The following is a 21,565-nucleotide window of genomic DNA, read 5'->3' on the forward strand; positions in this document are numbered from 1 at the left end:
TATTTGGTTGTCTCTCTTTGTGGATGGAGTATCTATTCTGTTGTCTCTCTATGTGAATGGAGTATCTATTCGGTTGTCTCTCTGTGTGGATGGAGTATCTATTCGGTTGTCTCTCTTTGTGGATGGAGTATCTATTCGGTTGTCTCTCTTTGTGGATGGAGTATCTATTCGGTTGTCTCTCTTTGTGGATGGAGTATCCATTCTGTTGTCTCTCTATGTGAATGGAGTATCTATTCGGTTGTCTCTCTTTGTGGATGGAGTATCTATTCGGTTGTCTCTCTATGTGAATGGAGTATCTATTCGGTTGTCTCTCTGTGTGGATGGAGTATCCATTCTGTTGTCTCTCTATGTGAATGGAGTATCTATTCGGTTGTCTCTCTGTGTGGATGGAGTATCTATTTGGTTGTCTCTCTTTGTGGATGGAGTATCTATTCTGTTGTCTCTCTATGTGAATGGAGTATCTATTCGGTTGTCTCTCTATGTGAATGGAGTATCTATTCGGTTGTCTCTCTTTGTGGATGGAGTATCTATTCGGTTGTCTCTCTTTGTGGATGGAGTATCCATTCTGTTGTCTCTCTTTGTGGATGGAGTATCTATTCTGTTGTCTCTCTATGTGAATGGAGTATCTATTCGGTTGTCTCTCTTTGTGGATGGAGTATCTATTCGGTTGTCTCTCTTTGTGGATGGAGTATCCATTCTGTTGTCTCTCTTTGTGGATGGAGTATCTATTCTGTTGTCTCTCTGTGTGGATGGAGTATCTATTCTGTTGTCTCTCTATGTGAATGGAGTATCTATTCGGTTGTCTCTCTTTGTGGATGGAGTATCTATTCTGTTGTCTCTCTATGTGAATGGAGTATCTATTCGGTTGTCTCTCTTTGTGGATGGAGTATCCATTCTGTTGTCTCTCTATGTGAATGGAGTATCTATTCGGTTGTCTCTCTTTGTGGATGGAGTATCTATTCTGTTGTCTCTCTATGTGAATGGAGTATCTATTCAGTTGTCTCTCTTTGTGGATGGAGTATCTATTCTGTTGTCTCTCTGTGTGGATGGAGTATCTATTCTGTTGTCTCTGAGTCAATGGAGTATCTTTTCTGTTGTCTCTGTGTGGATGGAATATCTATTCTGTTGTTTAACTGTGTGGATGGAGTATCTATTCTGTTGCCGGTCTGTGTGGATGGAGTATCTATTCTGTTGTTTAACTGTGTGGATGGAGTATCAATTCTGTTGCCTCTGTGTGGATGGAGTATCTATTCTGTTGTCTCTCTGTGCGGATGGAGTATCTATTCGGTTGCCTCTGTGTGGATGGAGTATCTATTATGTTGTCTCTGTGCGGATGGAGTATCTATTCTGTTGTCTCTCTGTGTGGATGGAGAATCTATTCGGTTGCCTCTGTGTGGATGGAGTATCTATTCTGTTGTCTCTCTGTGTGGATGGAGTATCTATTATGTTGCCTCTCTGTGTGGATAGAGTATTCATTCGGTTATCTCTGTGTGGATGGAGTATATATTCTGTTGTCTCTCTGAGTCAATGGAGTATCTATTCTGTTGCCGGTCTGTGTGGATGGAGTATCTATTCTGTTGTTTAACTGTGTGGATGGAGTATCAATTCTGTTGCCTCTGTGTGGATGGAGTATCTATTCTGTTGTTTAACTGTGTGGATGGAGTATCAATTCTGTTGCCTCTGTGTGGATGGAGTATCTATTCTGTTGTCTCTCTGTGCGGATGGAGTATCTATTCGGTTGCCTCTGTGTGGATGGAGTATCTATTCTGTTGTCTCTCTGTGTGGATGGAGTATCTATTCTGTTGTCTCTCTGTGTGAATGGAGTATCTATTCGGTTGTCAATCTTTGTGGATGGAGTATCTATTCTGTTGTCTCTCTGTGTGGATGGAGTATCTATTTGGTTGTCTCTCTTTGTGGATGGAGTATCTATTCTGTTGTCTCTCTATGTGAATGGAGTATCTATTCGGTTGTCTCTCTGTGTGGATGGAGTATCTATTCGGTTGTCTCTCTTTGTGGATGGAGTATCTATTCGGTTGTCTCTCTTTGTGGATGGAGTATCTATTCGGTTGTCTCTCTTTGTGGATGGAGTATCCATTCTGTTGTCTCTCTATGTGAATGGAGTATCTATTCGGTTGTCTCTCTTTGTGGATGGAGTATCTATTCGGTTGTCTCTCTATGTGAATGGAGTATCTATTCGGTTGTCTCTCTGTGTGGATGGAGTATCCATTCTGTTGTCTCTCTATGTGAATGGAGTATCTATTCGGTTGTCTCTCTGTGTGGATGGAGTATCTATTTGGTTGTCTCTCTTTGTGGATGGAGTATCTATTCTGTTGTCTCTCTATGTGAATGGAGTATCTATTCGGTTGTCTCTCTATGTGAATGGAGTATCTATTCGGTTGTCTCTCTTTGTGGATGGAGTATCTATTCGGTTGTCTCTCTTTGTGGATGGAGTATCCATTCTGTTGTCTCTCTTTGTGGATGGAGTATCTATTCTGTTGTCTCTCTATGTGAATGGAGTATCTATTCGGTTGTCTCTCTTTGTGGATGGAGTATCTATTCGGTTGTCTCTCTTTGTGGATGGAGTATCCATTCTGTTGTCTCTCTTTGTGGATGGAGTATCTATTCTGTTGTCTCTCTGTGTGGATGGAGTATCTATTCTGTTGTCTCTCTATGTGAATGGAGTATCTATTCGGTTGTCTCTCTTTGTGGATGGAGTATCTATTCTGTTGTCTCTCTATGTGAATGGAGTATCTATTCGGTTGTCTCTCTTTGTGGATGGAGTATCCATTCTGTTGTCTCTCTATGTGAATGGAGTATCTATTCGGTTGTCTCTCTTTGTGGATGGAGTATCTATTCTGTTGTCTCTCTATGTGAATGGAGTATCTATTCAGTTGTCTCTCTTTGTGGATGGAGTATCTATTCTGTTGTCTCTCTGTGTGGATGGAGTATCTATTCTGTTGTCTCTGAGTCAATGGAGTATCTTTTCTGTTGTCTCTGTGTGGATGGAATATCTATTCTGTTGTTTAACTGTGTGGATGGAGTATCTATTCTGTTGCCGGTCTGTGTGGATGGAGTATCTATTCTGTTGTTTAACTGTGTGGATGGAGTATCAATTCTGTTGCCTCTGTGTGGATGGAGTATCTATTCTGTTGTCTCTCTGTGCGGATGGAGTATCTATTCGGTTGCCTCTGTGTGGATGGAGTATCTATTATGTTGTCTCTGTGCGGATGGAGTATCTATTCTGTTGTCTCTCTGTGTGGATGGAGAATCTATTCGGTTGCCTCTGTGTGGATGGAGTATCTATTCTGTTGTCTCTCTGTGTGGATGGAGTATCTATTATGTTGCCTCTCTGTGTGGATAGAGTATTCATTCGGTTATCTCTGTGTGGATGGAGTATATATTCTGTTGTCTCTCTGAGTCAATGGAGTATCTATTCTGTTGTTTAACTGTGTGGATGGAGTATCTATTCTGTTGTCTCTCTGAGTCAATGGAATATCTATTCTGTTGTCTCTCTGAGTCAATGGAGTATCTTTTCTGTTGTCTCTCTGTGTGGATGGAATACCTATTCTGTTGTTTAACTGTGTGGATGGAGTATCTATTCTGTTGTCTCTCTGAGTCAATGGAGTATCTATTCTGTTGCCTTTCTGTGTGGATGGAGTATCTATTCTGTTGTTTAACTGTGTGGATGGAGTATCTATTCTGTTGTCTCTGTGTGGATGGAGTATCTATTCTGTTGTTTAACTGTGTGGATGGAGTATCTATTCTGTTGTTTAACTGTGTGGATGGAGTGTCTATTCTGTTGTCTCTCTGTGTGGATGGAGTATCTATTCTGTTGCCTCTGTGTGGATGGAGTGTCAATTCTGTTGTTTAACTGTGTGGATGGAGTATCTATTCTGTTGCCTCTGTGTGGATGGAATATTTATTCTGTTGTCTCTCTGTGTGGATGGAGTATATATTCTGTTGTCTCTCTGTGTGGATGGAGTATATATTCTGTTGTCTCTCTGTGTGGATGGAGTATATATTATGTTGTCTCTCTGTGTGGATGGTGTATATATTCTGTTGTCTCTGTGTGGATGGAATATCTATTCTGTTGTCTCTCTGTGGATGGAGTATCTATTCTCTTGTCTCTCTGTGTGGATGGAATATCTATTCTGTTGTGTTGCAACCTTTTGCCACATTTCAGGCTTCAAACATAAAGATATAAAACTGTATTTTTTTGTGAAGAATCAACAACAAGTGGGACACAATCATGAAGTGGAACGACATTTATTGGATATTTCAAACTTTTTTAACAAATCAATAACTGAAAAATTGGTCGTGCAAAATTATTCAGCCCCTTTACTTTCAATGCAGCAAACTCTCTCCAGAAGTTCATTGAGGATCTCTGAATGATCCAATGTTGACCTAAATGACTAATGATGATAAATACAATCCACCTGTGTGTAATCAAGTCTCCGTATAAATGCACCTGCACTGTGATAGTCTGCACTGAGGTCCGTCAAAAGCGCAGAGAGCATCATGAAGAACAAGGAACACACCAGGCAGGTCCGAGATACTGCTGTGAAGAAGTTTAAAGCCGGATTTGGATACAAAAAGATTTCCCAAGCTTTAAACATCCCAAGGAGCACTGTGCAAGCGATAATATTGAAATGGAAGGAGTATCAGACCACTGCAAATCTACCAAGACCTGGCCGTCCCTCTAAACTTTCAGCTCATACAAGGAGAAGACTGATCAGAGATGCAGCCAAGAGGCCCATGATCACTCTGGATGAACTGCAGAGATCTACAGCTGAGGTGGGAGACTCTGTCCATAGGACAACAATCAGTCGTATATTGCACAAATCTGGCATTTATGGAAGAGTGGCAAGAAGAAAGCCATTTCTTAAAGATATCCATAAAAAGTGTCGTTTAAAGTTTGCCACAAGCCACCTGGGAGACACACCAAACATGTGGAAGAAGGTGCTCTTGTCAGATGAAACCAAAATTGAACTTTTTGGCAACAATGCAAATGTTATGTTTGGCGTAAAAGCAACACAGCTCATCACCCTGAACACACCATACCCACTGTCAAACATGGTGGTGGCAGCATCATGGTTTGGGCCTGCTTTTCTTCAGCAGGGACAGGGAAGATGGTTAAAATTGATGGGAAGATGGATGGAGCCAAATACAGGACCATTCTGGAAGAAAACCTGATGGAGTCTGCAAAAGACCTGAGACTGGGACAGAGATTTGTCTTCCAACAAGACAATGATCCAAAACATAAAGCAAAATCTACAATGGAATGGTTCAAAAATAAACATATCCAGGTGTTAGAATGGCAAAGTCAAAGTCCAGACCTGAATCCAATCGAGAATCTGTGGAAAGAACTGAAAACTGCTGTTCACAAATGCTCTCCATCCAACCTCACTGAGCTCAAGCTGTTTTGCAAGGAGGAATGGGAAAAAATTCAGTCTCTCGATGTGCAAAACTGATAGAGACATACCCCAAGCGACTTACAGCTGTAATCGCAGCAAAAGGTGGCGCTACAAAGTATTAACTTAAGGGGGCTGAATAATTTTGCACTCCCAATTTTTCAGTTTTTGATTTGTTAAAAAAGTTTGAAATATCCAATAAATGTCGTTCCACTTCATGATTGTGTCCCACTTGTTGTTGATTCTTCACAAAAAAATACAGTTTTATATCTTTATGTTTGAAGCCTGAAATGTGGCAAAAGGTCGCAAAGTTCAAGGGGGCCGAATACTTTCGCAAGGCATTGTATATATTCTGTTGCCTCTGTGTGGATGGAGTATATATTTTGTTGCCTCTGTGTGGATGGAGTATCTATTCGTTTGCCGTCTGTGTGGATGTATAATCTATTCTGTTGCCTCTCTGTGTTGGTGGAGTATCTATTTTGTTGCCTCTCTGTGTGGGTGGAGTATCTATTTTGTTGTCTCTCTGTGTGGGTGGAGTATCTATTTTGTTGTCTCTCTGTGTGGATGGAATTTATATTCTGTTGTCTCTCTGTGGATGGAGTATATATTCTGTTGTCTCTGTGTGGATGGAGTATCAATTCTGTTGTCTCTCTGTGTGGATGGAGTATCAATTATGTTGTCTCTCTGTGTGGGTGGAGTATCTATTTTGTTGTCTCTGTGTGTATGGAATATCTATTCTGTTGTCTCTCTGTGTGGATGGAGTATATATTCTGTTGTCTCTCTGTGTGGATGGAATATCTATTCTGTTGTCTCTCTGTGGATGGAGTATCTATTATGTTGTCTCTCTGTGTGGATGGAATATCTATTCTGTTGTCTCTCTGTGTGGATGGAGTATCTATTCTGTTGCCTCTCTGTGTGGATGGAGTTTATATTCTGTTGTATCTCTGTGTGGATGGAGTATCTATTCTGTTGTCTCTCTGTGTGGATGGAGTATCTATTCTGTTGCCTCTCTGTGTGGATGGAGTGTCTATTCTGTTGTCTCTCTGTGTGGATGGAGTATCTATTCTGTTGTTTAACTGTGTGGATGGAGTATCTATTCTGTTGTCTCTCTGTGTGGATGGAGTATCTATTCTGTTGCCTCTCTGTGTGGAGCGAGTTTATATTCTGTTGTATCTCTGTGTGGATGGAGTATCTATTCTGTTGTCTCTCTGTGTGGATGGAGTATCTATTCTGTTGCCTCTCTGTTTGGATGGAGTGTCTATTCTGTTGTCTCTCTGTGTGGATGGAGTATCTATTCTGTTGTTTAACTGTGTGGATGGAGTATCTATTCTGTTGTCTCTCTGTGTGGATGGAATATCTATTCTGTTGTCTCTCTGTGTGGATGGAGTATCTATTCTGTTGCCTCTCTGTGTGGATGGAGTTTATATTCTGTTGTATCTCTGTGTGGATGGAGTATCTATTCTGTTGTCTCTCTGTGTGGATGGAGTATCTATTCTGTTGCCTCTCTGTGTGGATAGAGTGTCTATTCTGTTGTCTCTCTGTGTGGATGGAGTATCTATTCTGTTGTTTAACTGTGTGGATGGAGTATCTATTCTGTTGTCTCTCTGTGTGGATGGAGTATCTATTCTGTTGCCTCTCTGTGTGGAGCGAGTTTATATTCTGTTGTATCTCTGTGTGGATGGAGTATCTATTCTGTTGTCTCTCTGTGTGGATGGAGTATCTATTCTGTTGCCTCTCTGTGTGGATGGAGTGTCTATTCTGTTGTCTCTCTGTGTGGATGGAGTATCTATTCTGTTGTTTAACTGTGTGGATGGAGTATCTATTCTGTTGTCTCTCTGTGTGGATGGAGTATCTATTCTGTTGCCTCTCTGTGTGGATAGAGTATATATTCTGTTGTATCTCTGTGTGGATGGAGTATCTATTCTGTTGCCTCTCTGTGTGGATGGAGTATCTATTCTGTTGCCTCTCTGTGTGGATGGAGTATCTATTCTGTTGCCTCTCTGTGTGGATGGAGTATCTATTCTGTTGCCTCTCTGTGTGGATGGAGTGTCTATTCTGTTGTCTCTGTGTGGATGGAGTATCTATTCTGTTGTTTAACTGTGTGGATGGAGTATCTATTCTGTTGTCTCTCTGTGTGGATGGAGTATCTATTCTGTTGCCTCTCTGTGTGGATGGAGTATCTATTATGTTGTCTCTGTGTGGATGGAGTATCTATTCTGTTGTTTAACTGTGTGGATGGAGTATCTATTCTGTTGTTTAACTGTATGCATGGAGTATCTGTTCTGTTGTCTCTCTGTGTGGATGGAGTATATATTCTGTTGTCTCTCTGTGTGGATGGAGTGTCTATTCTGTTGTCTCTCTGTGTGGATTATGTGTCTATTCTGTTGTCTCTCTGTGTGGATGGATTATCTATTCTGTTGTCTCTCTGTGTAGATGGTGTGTCTATTCTGTTGTCTCTCTGTGTGGATGGTGTGTCTATTCTGTTGTCTCTCTGTGTGGATGGAATATCTATTCTGTTGTCTCTCTGTGTGGATGATGTGTCTATTCTGTTGTCTCTCTGTGTGTTGATGGAGTATCTATTATTTTTTTCTCTCTTTGTAAATGGATGTGTCTCACAGTTGCAGCATCCTGCTGTGTTCACCATGTGGATCTATTTCATGATTTCTATTGACACTGCCACTACAGCATGAATATGATGCAGTTATGCATTTAGTATGATAATGCAACATATTTAAATATCATATTTGTGTGTTCATTGTGTTCATTTTATGTACAGGTACAGGGCCTTCAGAAAGTATTCACACCCCTTGACCTTTTCCACATTGTTTGTCTCTGGCCTACAACACACAATACCCCATAATGGCAAAGTGGAATTATGTTTGTAGAAATGTTTACAAATTCGTTAAAAATGTAAAGTTGAAATGTCTTGAGTTAATACTTGTTCAACCCCTTTGTTATGGCAAGCCTAAATAAGTTCAGGATTTCACCATGAGGCCAGTGGTGACTTTAAAACAGTTGCAGACTTTAATGGCTGTGATGGGAGAGAACTGAGGAACGCCAACATTGTCGTTACTCCACAATTCCAGCCTAAATGACAGAGTGAAAAGAAGGAAGCCTGTACATAAAAAAATATTCCAAAACATGCATCCTGTTTGCAACAAGGCACTGAAGTAATGCTGCAAAAAATGTGGCAAAGCAATTCTAAAGTGTCATTTTTAGGGGCAAATCCAATACAACACAATACTACTGAAGGCCCTGTACCACTCTTCATATTTTCAAGTATATGGTATCAAACACATATAAACCATGTTTGATGAGTTTGATAGCGTTCTATTTGTTCCATTCCAGCCATTACTATGAGCCCGTCCTCCTCAATGCCACCAGCCTCCTTTTTATTTTATTTTATTTTACCTTTATTTAACCAGGCAAGTCAGTTAAGAACAAATTCTTATTTTCAATGACGGCCTGGGAACAGTGGGTTAACTGCCTGTTCAGGGGCAGAACGACAGATTTGTACCTTGTCAGCTCGGGGGTTTGAACTCGCAACCTTCCGGTTACTAGTCCAACACACACAGGAGGGGTAGGGTAACCACTAGGCTACCCTACCCCTCCTGTGACAGAGCTTGATGGATGTGTCAGTATCGCTTATTGTGTGTAGATGGGTGAGAGAAAACAAATGCATTTAATCCATTTTGAATCCAGCCTGTAACACAACAAAATGTGGAATAAGTCAAGGGGTATGAATACTTTCTGAAGGCACTGTAACATCCATAATGAAGGAAACACCAACATAGCATGTCTTAGTAGGGCGTTGGGCCAACACAAGCTGCCAGAAAAGCTTCAATCCACCTTGGCATAGATTCTACAGGTGTCTGGAACTCTATTGGAGGGGTGTGACACCATTCTTCCATTAGAAATTCCATCATTTGGTGTTTTGTTGATGGTGTTGGAAAATGCAGTCTCAGACTCCGCTCCAGAATCTCCCATAACTCTTCAAATGGGTTGAGATCTGGTGACTGAGACACACATCCTTTAAACTCCCTATGCTACTTTGAGACCCCTCTTTCAAAGTCACTGAGATCTCTTATTTAGCCATGGTAGGCCAAATAATGGCCTGCCCAGAATTTTTATACATGACCGGCAAGATGGGATGTTAATTGCTTAATTAACTCAGGAATCATAGAGGTCGACCGATTAGGATTTTTCAACGCCAATACCGATAATTGGAGGACCAAAAAAAGCCAATACCGATTAATTGGCCAATTTTTTGAATGTATTTGTAATAATGACAATTACAACAATACTGAATAAACACTAATTTTAACTTAATATAATACATCAATAAAATCAATTTAGCCTCAAATAAATGATGAAACATGTTCAATTTGGTTTAAATAATGTAAAAACAAAGTGTTGGAGAAGAAAGTAAAAGTGCAATATGTGCCATGTACAGTGCCTTGCGAAAGTATTCGGCCCACTTGAACTTTGCGACCTTTTGCCACATTTCAGGCTTCAAACATAAAGATATAAAACTGTATTTTTTGTGAAGAATCAACAACAAGTGGGACACAATCATGAAGTGGAACGACATTTATTGGATATTTCAAACTTTTTTAACAAATCAAAAACTGAAAAATTGGGCGTGCAAAATTATTCAGCCCCCTTAAGTTAATACTTTAGCGCCACCTTTTGCTGCGATTACAGCTGTAAGTCGCTTGGGGTATGTCTCTATCAGTTTTGCACATCGAGAGGCTGACATTTTTTCCCATTCCTCCTTGCAAAACAGCTCGAGCTCAGTGAGGTTGGATGGAGAGCATTTGTGAACAGCAGTTTTCAGTTCTTTCCACAGATTCTCGATTGGATTCAGGTCTGGACTTTGACTTGGCCATTCTAACACCTGGATATGTTTATTTTTGAACCATTCCATTGTAGATTTTGCTTTATGTTTTGGATCATTGTCTTGTTGGAAGACAAATCTCCGTCCCAGTCTCAGGTCTTTTGCAGACTCCATCAGGTTTTCTTCCAGAATGGTCCTGTATTTGGCTCCATCCATCTTCCCAACAATTTTAACCATCTTCCCTGTCTCTGCTGAAGAAAAGCAGGCCCAAACCATGATGCTGCCACCACCATGTTTGACAGTGGGGATGGTGTGTTCAGGGTGATGAGCTGTGTTGCTTTTACGCCAAACATAACGTTTTGCATTGTTGCCAAAAAGTTCAATTTTGGTTTCATCTGACCAGAGCACCTTCTTCCACATGTTTGGTGTGTCTCCCAGGTGGCTTGTGGCAAACTTTAAACGACACTTTTTATGGATATCTTTAAGAAATGGCTTTCTTCTTGCCACTCTTCCATAAAGGCCAGATTTGTGCAATATACGACTGATTGTTGTCCTATGGACAGAGTCTCCCACCTCAGCTGTAGATCTCTGCAGTTCATCCAGAGTGATCATGGGCCTCTTGGCTGCATCTCTGATCAGTCTTCTCCTTGTATGAGCTGAAAGTTTAGAGGGACGGCCAGGTCTTGGTAGATTTGCAGTGGTCTGATACTCCTTCCATTTCAATATTATCGCTTGCACAGTGCTCCTTGGGATGTTTAAAGCTTGGGAAATCTTTTTGTATCCAAATCCGGCTTTAAACTTCTTCACAACAGTATCTCGGACCTGCCTGGTGTGTTCCTTGTTCTTCATGATGCTCTCTGCGCTTTTAACGGACCTCTGAGACTATCACAGTGCAGGTGCATTTATACGGAGACTTGATTACACACAGGTGGATTGTATTTATCATCATTAGTCATTTAGGTCAACATTGGATCATTCAGAGATCCTCACTGAACTTCTGGAGAGAGTTTGCTGCACTGAAAGTAAAGGGGCTGAATAATTTTGCACGCCCAATTTTTCAGTTTTTGATTTGTTAAAAAAGTTTGAAATATCCAATAAATGTCGTTCCACTTCATGATTGTGTCCCACTTGTTGTTGATTCTTCACAAAAAAATACAGTTTTATATCTTTATGTTTGAAGCCTGAAATGTGGCAAAAGGTCGCAAAGTTCAAGGGGGCCGAATACTTTCGCAAGGCACTGTAAGAAAGCTAACATTTAAGTTCCTTGCTCAGAACATGAGAACATATGAAAGCTGGTGGTTCCTTTTAACAGGAGTTTTCAATATTCCCAGGTAAGAAGTTTTGGGTTGTAGTTATTACAGGAATTATAGGACTATTTCTCTCTATACCATTTGTATTTTATTAACCTTTGACTTTTGGATGATCTTATAGGAACTTTAGTATTGCCAGTGTAACAGTATAGCTTCCGTACCTCTCCTCGCTCCTACCTGGGCTCGAACCAGGAACACAACGACAACAGCCACCCTCGAAGCAGCGTTACCCATGCAGAGCAAGGGGAATAACTACTCCAAGTCTCAGACCGAGTGACGTTTGAAACGCTATTAGCGCCCACCCCGCTAACTAGCTAGCCATTTCACATCGGTTACACCAGCCTAATCTCGGGAGTTGATAGGCTTGAAGTCATTAACAGCTGCTGGCAAACGCACGAAAGTGCCGTTTGAATAAATGCTTACGAGCCTGCTGGTGCCTACCATCGCTCAGTCAGACTGCTCTATCAAATCATAGATTTAGTTATAACATGATAACACACAGAAATACGCGCCTTAGGTCATTAATATGGTCAAATCCGGAAACCATCATCTCGAAAACAAGATGTTTATTCTTTCAGTGAAATACGGAACCGTTCCGTATTTTATCTAAAGGGTGGCATCCATAAGTCTAAATATTCCTGTTACATTGCACAACATTCAATGTTATGCCAAAATTATGTAAAATTCAGGCAAATTAGGCGGCCCTTACTGTTGCATATACACTGACTCTGCGTGCAATGAACGCAAGAGAAGTGAAACAATTTCACCTGGTTAATATTGCCTGCTAACCTGGATTTCTTTTAGCTAAATATGCAGGTTTAAACATATATACTTCTGTGTATTTTAAGAAAGGCATTGATGTTTATGGTTAGGTACACATTGGAGCAACGATACGCACCGCATCGATTATATGCAACGCAGGACACGCTAGATAAACTAGTAATATCATCAACCATGTGTAGTTAACTAGTGATTATGATTGATTGATTGATTGTTTTTTATAAGATAAGTTTAATGCTAGCTAGCAACTTACCTTGGCTTACTGCATTCGCGTAACAGGCAGGCTCCTCGTGGAGTGCAATGAGAGGCAGGTGGTTAGAGCGTTGAACTAGTTAACTGCAAGGTTGCAAGATTGAATCCCCCGAGCTGACAAGGTAAAAATCTGTTGTTCTGCCCCTGAACGAGGCAGTTAACCCACCGTTCCTAGGCTGTCATTGAAAATAAGAATGTGTTCTTAACTGACTTCCTAGTCAAATAAAGATTAAATAAAGGTGTAAAAAAAAAAATTGGCCAAATCGGTGTCCAAAAATACAGATTTCCGATTGTTATGAAAACTTGAAATCGGCCCTAATTAATTGGCCATTCTGATTCATCGGTCGACCTCTAGTGTGGAAGCACCTGCTTTCAATATACTTTGTATCCCTCATTTACGCAAGTGTTTCCTTTGTTTTGGCAGTTACCTGTATGTCTGTGTTCAAGTCTATGGTAATTAAAAATGATTATACTGAGATGAAAGATCACAGTCAATGTTCTTTTATCCTTTTCTGTTTCATATTATTTGTATGATGTTTTCATGAGGGATGATGATGATGATGATGGTGATGTAAATTACATGCATGTGTTCTGTGTTGACAGGTAAATGGCAGTGATGGGATGTATAAATATGACGAGATCATCTTGGAAAGGGTGAGGTTCACTAAAACCTTTATAACCACTTATTATGTTCACGTCTTGTGATCAGATGTGTTCTTCAAAGCCTTTTGTTAAACACATCAGCTTTTCCCGCTAGATGGCAGTAAGCGGCTCTCTTTGGCTTGAAGGTTTCGCAGTACAGTAATGTTGCATATAAACTGAACAAAAATATAAACGCAACATGTTGGTCCCATGTTTCATGAGCTGAAATAAAAGATTCCAGAAATGTTCAATGTGCACAAAAAGCTTATTTCTCTCAAATGTTGTACACAAATTAGTTGACGTTCCTATTAGTGAGCATTTATCCTTTGCCAAGATAATCCATCCACCTGACAGGTGTGGCATATCAAGAAGCTGATTAAACAGCATGATCATTACACAGGTGCACCTTGTGCTGGGGACAAATAAAAGGCCACTTTAAAATGTGCAGTTTCGTCACACAACACAATGCCACATATGTCTCAAGTTTTGAGGGAGATTGCAATTGGCACGCTGACTTCAGGAATGTCCACCAGAGCTGTTGCCAGAGAATTGAATGTTTATTTCTCTACCATCATCTGCCTCCAATGTCATTTTAGAGAATTTGGCAGTACGTCCAACCAGCCTCACAACCGCAGACCATGTGTAAAAACGGGGGGGGGGGGGGGGGAGAGAAGTATTTCTGTCTGTAATAAAGCCCTTTTGTGGGGAAAAACAAATTCTGATTGGCTGAACCTGGCTCCTCAGTGGGTGGGCCTGGCTGCCTAGTAGGTAGGCTTATGCCTTCCAAGGCCCACCCATGGCTGCACCCCTGCCCAGTCATGTGAAATCCATAGATTATTGCCTAATGAGTTCATTTCAATTGACTGATTTCCTTCAATTGTAACTCAGTAAAATCTTTGAAATTGTTACGTGTTGCATTTATATTTTTGTTCAGTATAATATATTGTAGAAAACCAAAGCAAATTATTTCTCTATCACATATGACATTTTGAATATATTACATATAGTAATTCTATACGTAGGAGCGACAAAGATTATGACGTCAGTATACATCAGTCTTCGTCAGACCCCTATATGCCTCGCATTGCATCTTTAAACAGCACACATATTCAATATTTCTTGCGTCCTCTCCCCATACACACACACTCTCAGGAACATTGACAGTTGCACTTGTCAGTGGCAGAGTTCAGTCTATAGTGCAGGGCAGACATCCTGTATATTCCTACTCTCGTTATTCCACCCACAGAGAGATGCAGGGCTGTTTTCTCCATCTCCCCCTCTGAGTGGCATTTCTGCATGCAGAGGCTTAAATAAACTAGATAAAAATCACACTTTAAAAGGACTGTGGGTGGGTAACCGTTGATGGTCGGGCCCAGTGCACTCCTTTTGGATTGGGAGAAGCGCACTGGGAGGCCTCAGCCTCCCTCTGTCCTAATTGGTTGCGACCGTTGCTCATTAATTATAGAAAAGAATAAAGTGAAGTCTTTTCTCAGCCGTCTTGTTTGGAGCCTGTCTCTGCAGCTGTCAGATAGAACAGCACGCCTGGGCCCACTGGATCCAAATGGGTGCTTTGTCATGCTGAGGGAGAGGTGTGGGAGGGGGGGGGGGGGGGGGGGGGGTGCATAGATATATGGAGAGAAGAAAGGAAAGTTGTGTGCCAAGTCTTTAGAGAAATGAAACTTCCCTGAATCTTCTGTTCCACTTATGAATCTGTCCGTAAAAAAAAAAAGATTAGACCCACACCATTTGGACTGCTTTGTCTTACATTTAGAGTTAAGTGACCTGATCTCAGTATGTACTGTATACTGAACAAAAATATAAACGCAACATGCAACAATTTCAATTATTTTACTGAGTTGCAGTTCATATGAGGAAATCAGTCAATTGAAATAAATGAAATTAGGCCCTAATCAATGGATTTCACATGACTGGACAGGGGTGCAGCCATGGGTGGGCCTTGGAAGGCATAAGCCTACCCACTAGGCAGCCAGGCCCACCCACTGAGGAGCCAGGCCCAACCAATCAGAATGAGATTCTGCCAACAAAAGGGCTTTACTACAGAAGAAATACTCCTCAGCTCATGAAACATGGGACCAAGACTTTAGATGGTGTGTTTATATTTGTGTTCAGTATAGTATAAAGCACATTGAATGTATGAGAAAGTGTCGTGGTCATCAGCAATGTTGAATTCCCCAAAGCGGTCTGCATAGATCTCATGTTCCCCTGAATGGTCTGCATAGATCTCATGTTCTCCTGAATGGTCTGCATAGATCTAATGTTCCCCTGAACGGTCTGCATAGAGCGAATGTTCCCCTGAACGGTCTGCATAGAGCTAATGTTCCCCTGAGCGGTCTGCATAGAGCTAATGTTCCCCTGAGCGGTCTGCATAGAGCTAATGTTCCCCTGAGCGGTCTGCATAGATCTCATGTTCTCCTGAACGGTCTGCATAGAGCTAATGTTCCCCTGAACGGTCTGCATAGAGCTAATGTTCCCCTGAGCGGTCTGCATAGAGCTAATGTTCCCCTGAGCGGTCTGCATAGAGCTCATGTTCCCCTGAGCGGTCTGCATAGAGCTCATGTTCCCCTGAGACTCCTATACCATTAAGAAGCCCATTATCCCACTGAGTCCACACTCCTAGAGTGGGACGCAAACCCATCACTTATGCAGTAAAGCTGTGTCTGTGTGTGAACGTGTGCACGGCTGAACGCTCACGTGCGTGTTTGTGTGTGTGTGTGTCTATTGTGCCTCTCTACTGTATGTGTAATCGAATCAAATCAAGCTTTATTTACACAGCATATTTCAGACATGGAACGCAACGCAATGTTCTTCACAAGAAAAAAACGAATATAAAACAATGAAAGTAAAAGTTGAAATATTTACTACACAACAAACAAAAGATAAAAAATAAGATCCCTGACTCATAACCCTTCTGCAGGGTAACTCTGGCCTGGGCTTCAGCATCGCTGGGGGGATGGACAATCCACACATCCCAGATGACCCAGGGATCTTCATCACCAAGATCATCCCTGGTGGAGCTGCAGCTATGGACGGCAGGCTGGGGTAAGTTAGTCCCCCTCTCTCTTTCTCTCTCTCTTTTTCTCTCTCTCTCTGTCACTATACCATGTCCCGCCAGGCAGCCAGAGCTCTGTGTGTGTGTGTGTCTACAGCTCTCTGCCACTGGGCTCTGTTTGTGTTTCCACTAAGTTATGATTCACTGGGAAACCAAAGCCTAAAAAAATGTATATGATATTGAGTGCTTTTGGTGTGGGGCTGGCCTGTGTTTGTGTGTGTGTGCGTGCGTGTGTGTGTGCGTGCATTTCTGACTAGCAGTCTGACTAACAGTTGATTCAGTCCATATTGTCGAGCCTATGGATTGACTGGGGGTGCATGTATTTGATTCAGTCTGTATTGTTGAGCCTGTGGATTGACTGGGGATGCATGTATTTGATTCAGTCTGTATTGTTGAGCCTGTGGATTGACTGGGGATGCATGTATTCGATTCAGTCAGTATTGTTGAGCCTGTGGATTGACTGGGGATGCATGTATTTGATTCAGTCTGTATTGTAGAGCCTGTGGATTGACTGGGGATGCATGTATTTGATTCAGTCTGTATTGTTGAGCCTGTGGATTGACTGGGGGTGCATGTATTTGATTCAGTCTGTATTGTTGAGCCTGTGGATTGACTGGGGGTGCATGTATTTGATTCAGTGTCAGGTGCGTGAATGAGGACCCAAAAGCGAATTAACAAACAGAGTTTCTTTAATGATGAACACACGTGGGCTCAGATGGACAGGTAGATTCCGACAGGACAGGACAAGGTTGCAGCAAACACGATGATAGTCTGGTTCAGGCATGAGACACACAAACAAGAATCCGACAAAGACAGGAGCAGAAACAGAGAGAGATATAGGGACCTAATCAGAGGGAAAAAGGGAACAGGTGGGAAAAGGGGTGAATGAGGTAGTCAGAGAAGACAAGGAACAGCTGGGGGAAAGAGGGACAGAAACGGTAACCTAGTACGACCAGCAGGGGGAGACAGGGTGAAAGGAAAGGACAGGAACAGGACACAACATGACAATACATGACAGTACCCCCCCACTCACCGAGCGCCTCCTGGCGCACTCGAGGAGGAAACCTGGCGGCAACGGAGGAAATCCTCGATCAGCGCACGGTCCAGCACGTCCCGAGAGGGAACCCAACTCCTCTCCTCAGGACCGTACCCCTCCCAATCTACGAGGTACTGGTGACCACGGCCCCGAGGACGCATGTCCAAAATCCTACGGACCCTGTAGATGGGTGCGCCCTCGACAAGGATGGGGGGGGGGGGGGAAGACGAGCGGGGGCGCGAAGAACGGGCTTGATACAGGAGACATGGAAGACCGGGTGGACGCGACGAAGGTATCGCGGAAGAAGAAGTCGAACTGCGACAGGATTAATGACCCGAGAAATACGGAACGGACCAATGAACCGCGGGGTCAACTTGCGAGAAGCCGTCTTAAGGGGAAGGTTCTGAGTGGAGAGCCAAACTCTCTGACCGCGACAATATCTAGGACTCTTAGTTCTACGCTTATTAGCAGCCCTCACAGTCTGCGTCCTATAACGGCAAAGTGCAGACCTGACCCTCTTCCAGGTGCGCTCGCAACGTTGGACAAAAGCCTGAGCGGAGGGGACGCTGGACTCGGCGAACTGAGATGAGAACAGCGGAGGCTGGTACCCGAGGCTACTCTGAAAAGGAGATAGCCCGGTCGCAGACGAAGGAAGCGAGTTGTGGGCGTATTCTGCCCAGGGGAGCTGTTCTGACCAAGACGCAGGGTTGCGAAAAGAAAGACTGCGTAAGATGCGACCAATAGTCTGATTGGCCCGTTCTGCTTGACCGTTAGACTGGGGGTGAAAGCCGGAAGAGAGACTGACGGAAGCCCCAATCAAACGGCAAAACTCCCTCCAAAATTGAGACGTGAATTGCGGACCTCTGTCCGAAACGACGTCTGACGGAAGGCCATGAATTCTGAAAACATTCTCGATGATGATTTGTGCCGTCTCTTTAGCAGAAGGAAGCTTAGCAAGGGGAATGAAATGAGCCGCCTTAGAGAACCTATCGACAACCGTAAGAATAACAGTCTTCCCCGCTGACGAAGGCAGTCCGGTGACAAAATCTAAGGCGATGTGAGACCACGGTCGAGAGGGAATGGGAAGCGGCCTGAGACGGCCGGCAGGAGGGGAGTTACCGGACTTAGTCTGCGCGCAGACCGAACAAGCAGCCACGAAACGACGCGTGTCATGCTCCCGGGTGGGCCACCAAAAACGCTGGCGAATGGAAGCAAGCGTACCCCGAACGCCAGGGTGGCCGGCTAACTTGGCAGAGTGAGCCCACTGAAGAACGGCCAGACGAGTAGGAACGGGAACGAAAAGAAGGTTCCTAGGACAAGCGCGCGGCGACGGAGTGTGAGTGAGCGCTTGCTTTACCTGCCTCTCAATTCCCCAGACAGTCAACCCGACAACACGCCCCTCAGGGAGAATCCCCTCGGGGTCAGTGGAGGCTACTGAAGAACTGAAGAGACGAGATAAAGCATCAGGCTTGGTGTTCTTAGAGCCCGGGCGATAAGAAATCACGAACTCGAAACGAGCGAAAAACAGCGCCCAACGCGCCTGACGCGCATTAAGTCGTTTGGCAGAACGGATGTTCTCAAGGTTCCTATGGTCAGTCCAAACGACAAAAGGAACGGTCGCCCCCTCCAACCACTGTCGCCATTCGCCTAGGGCTAACCGGATGGCGAGCAGTTCGCGGTTTCCCACATCATAGTTACGTTCCGACGGCGACAGGCGATGAGAAAAATACGCGCATGGGTGGACCTTGTCGTCAGAGAGGGAGCGCTGAGAAAGAATGGCTCCCACGCCCACCTCTGACGCGTCAACCTCGACAACGAACTGTCTAGAGACGTCAGGTGTAACAAGGATAGGAGCGGATGTAAAACGATTCTTGAGGAGATCAAAAGCTCCCTGGGCGGAAACGGACCACTTAAAGCACGTCTTGACAGAAGTAAGGGCTGTGAGAGGAGCTGCCACCTGACCGAAATTACGGATGAAACGACGATAGAAGTTCGCGAAGCCGAGAAAGCGCTGCAGCTCGACGCGTGACTTAGGGACGGGCCAATCAATGACAGCTTGGACCTTAGCGGGATCCATCTTAATGCCTTCAGCGGAAATAACAGAACCGAGAAATGTGACGGAGGAGGCATGAAAAGTGCACTTCTCAGCCTTCACAAAAAGACAATTCTCTAAAAGGCGCTGGAGGACACGTCGAACGTGCTGAACATGAATCTGGAGTGACGGTGAAAAAATCAGGATATCGTCAAGGTAAACGAAAACAAAGATGTTCAGCATGTCTCTCAGGACATCATTGACTAATGCCTGAAAGACAGCTGGAGCGTTAGCGAGGCCGAAAGGAAGAACCCGGTATTCAAAGTGCCCTAACGGAGTGTTAAACGCCGTCTTCCACTCGTCCCCCTCCCTGATGCGCACGAGATGGTAAGCGTTACGAAGGTCCAACTTAGTGAAAAACCTGGCTCCCTGCAGGATCTCGAAGGCTGAAGACATAAGAGGAAGCGGATAACGATTCTTCACTGTTATGTCATTCAGCCCTCGATAATCTATGCAGGGGCGCAGAGACCCGTCCTTCTTCTTGACAAAAAAAAACCCCGCTCCGGTGGGAGAGGAGGAGGGGACTATGGTACCGGCGTCAAGAGCTACAGACAAATAATCTTCGAGAGCCTTACGTTCGGGAGCCGACAGAGAGTATAGTCTACCCCGGGGGGGAGTGGTTCCCGGAAGGAGATCAATACTACAATCATACGACCGGTGTGGAGGAAGAGAGGTGGCCCTGGACCGACTGAACACCGTGCGCAGATCGTGATATTCCTCCGGCACCCCTGTCAAATCACCAGGCTCCTCCTGTGAAGAAGAGACAGAGGAAACAGGAGGGATAGCAGACATTAAACATTTCACATGACAAGAGACGTTCCAGGAGAGGATAGAATTACTAGACCAATTAATGGAAGGATTATGACAAACTAGCCAGGGATGGCCCAAAACAACAGGTGTAAAAGGTGAACGAAAAATTAAAAAAGAAATGGTTTCGCTATGATTACCAGAAACAGTGAGGGTTAAAGGTAGCGTCTCACGCTGAATCCTGGGGAGAGGACTACCATCCAGGGCGAACAAGGCCGTGGGCTCCCTTAACTGTCTGAGAGGAATGTCATGTTCCCGAGCCCAGGTCTCGTCCATAAAACAGCCCTCCGCCCCAGAGTCTATTAAGGCACTGCAGGAAGCTGACGAACCGGTCCAGCGTAGATGGACCGACAAGGTAGTGCAGGATCTTGAAGGAGAGACAGGAGTAGTAGCGCTCACCAGTAGCCCTCCGCTTACTGATGAGCTCTGGCTTTTACTGGACATGAAGTGACAAAATGACCAGCAGAACCGCAATAGAGACAGAGGCGGTTGGTGATTCTCCGTTCCCTCTCCTTAGTCGAGATGCGGATACCTCCCAGCTGCATAGGCTCAGCACCCGAGCCGGCAGAGGAAGATGGTAGTGATGCGGAGAGGGGGGCAACGGAGAACGCGAGCTCCTTTCCACGAGCTCGGTGACGAAGATCAACCCGTCGCTCAATGCGAATAGCGAGTTCAATCAAGGAATCCACGCTGGAAGGAACCTCCCGGGAGAGAATCTCATCCTTTACCTCTGCGCGGAGACCCTCCAGAAAACGAGCGAGCAAAGCCGGCTCGTTCCAGCCACTGGAGGCAGCAAGAGTGCGAAACTCAATAGAGTAGTCTGTTATGGATCGATTACCTTGACATAGGGAAGACAGGGCCCTGGAAGCCTCCTCCCCAAAAACAGATCGATCAAAAACCCGTATCATCTCCTCCTTAAAGTCCTGATACTGGTTAGTACACTCAGCCCTTGCCTCCCAGATTGCCGTGCCCCACTCACGAGCCCGTCCAGTAAGGAGAGATATGACGTAGGCGACACGAGCAGTGCTCCTGGCGTAAGTGTTGGGCTGGAGAGAAAACACAATATCACACTGGGTGAGGAACGAGCGGCATTCAGTGGGCTCCCCAGAGTAACACGGCGGGTTATTGATTCTGGGCTCCGGAGATTCGAAAGCCCTGGAAGTGGCCGGTGGATCGAGGCGGAGATGGTGAACCTGTTCTGTGAGGTTGGAGACTTGGGTGGCCAGGGTCTCAACGGCATGTCGAGCAGCAGACAATTCCTGCTCGTGTCTGCCTAGCATCGCTCCCTGGATCTCGACGGCTGAGTGGAGAGGATCCGAAGTCGCTGG

The 21,565-nt window shown here is 44.1% G+C and overlaps 1 protein-coding gene across 6 annotated transcripts in view; it reads left to right on the top strand.

Moving 5' to 3' along the window:
* The window catches only part of LOC110504964 (disks large homolog 3), a 181,115-nt gene that overhangs the window by 106,330 nt on the left and 53,220 nt on the right, over window positions 1–21,565 (top strand). For all 6 annotated transcript variants that reach the window (XM_036969790.1, XM_036969791.1, XM_036969793.1 and 3 more), the window contains 2 exons: window positions 13,194–13,244; window positions 16,168–16,292. In XM_036969790.1, coding sequence (XP_036825685.1) covers window positions 13,194–13,244; window positions 16,168–16,292 — 176 coding nt within the window. The remainder of the gene's footprint in view (window positions 1–13,193; window positions 13,245–16,167; window positions 16,293–21,565) is intronic.

The sequence above is a fragment of the Oncorhynchus mykiss genome, chromosome 31, assembly GCF_013265735.2.
Source record: "Oncorhynchus mykiss isolate Arlee chromosome 31, USDA_OmykA_1.1, whole genome shotgun sequence".
Lineage (NCBI taxonomy): Eukaryota > Metazoa > Chordata > Actinopteri > Salmoniformes > Salmonidae > Oncorhynchus > Oncorhynchus mykiss.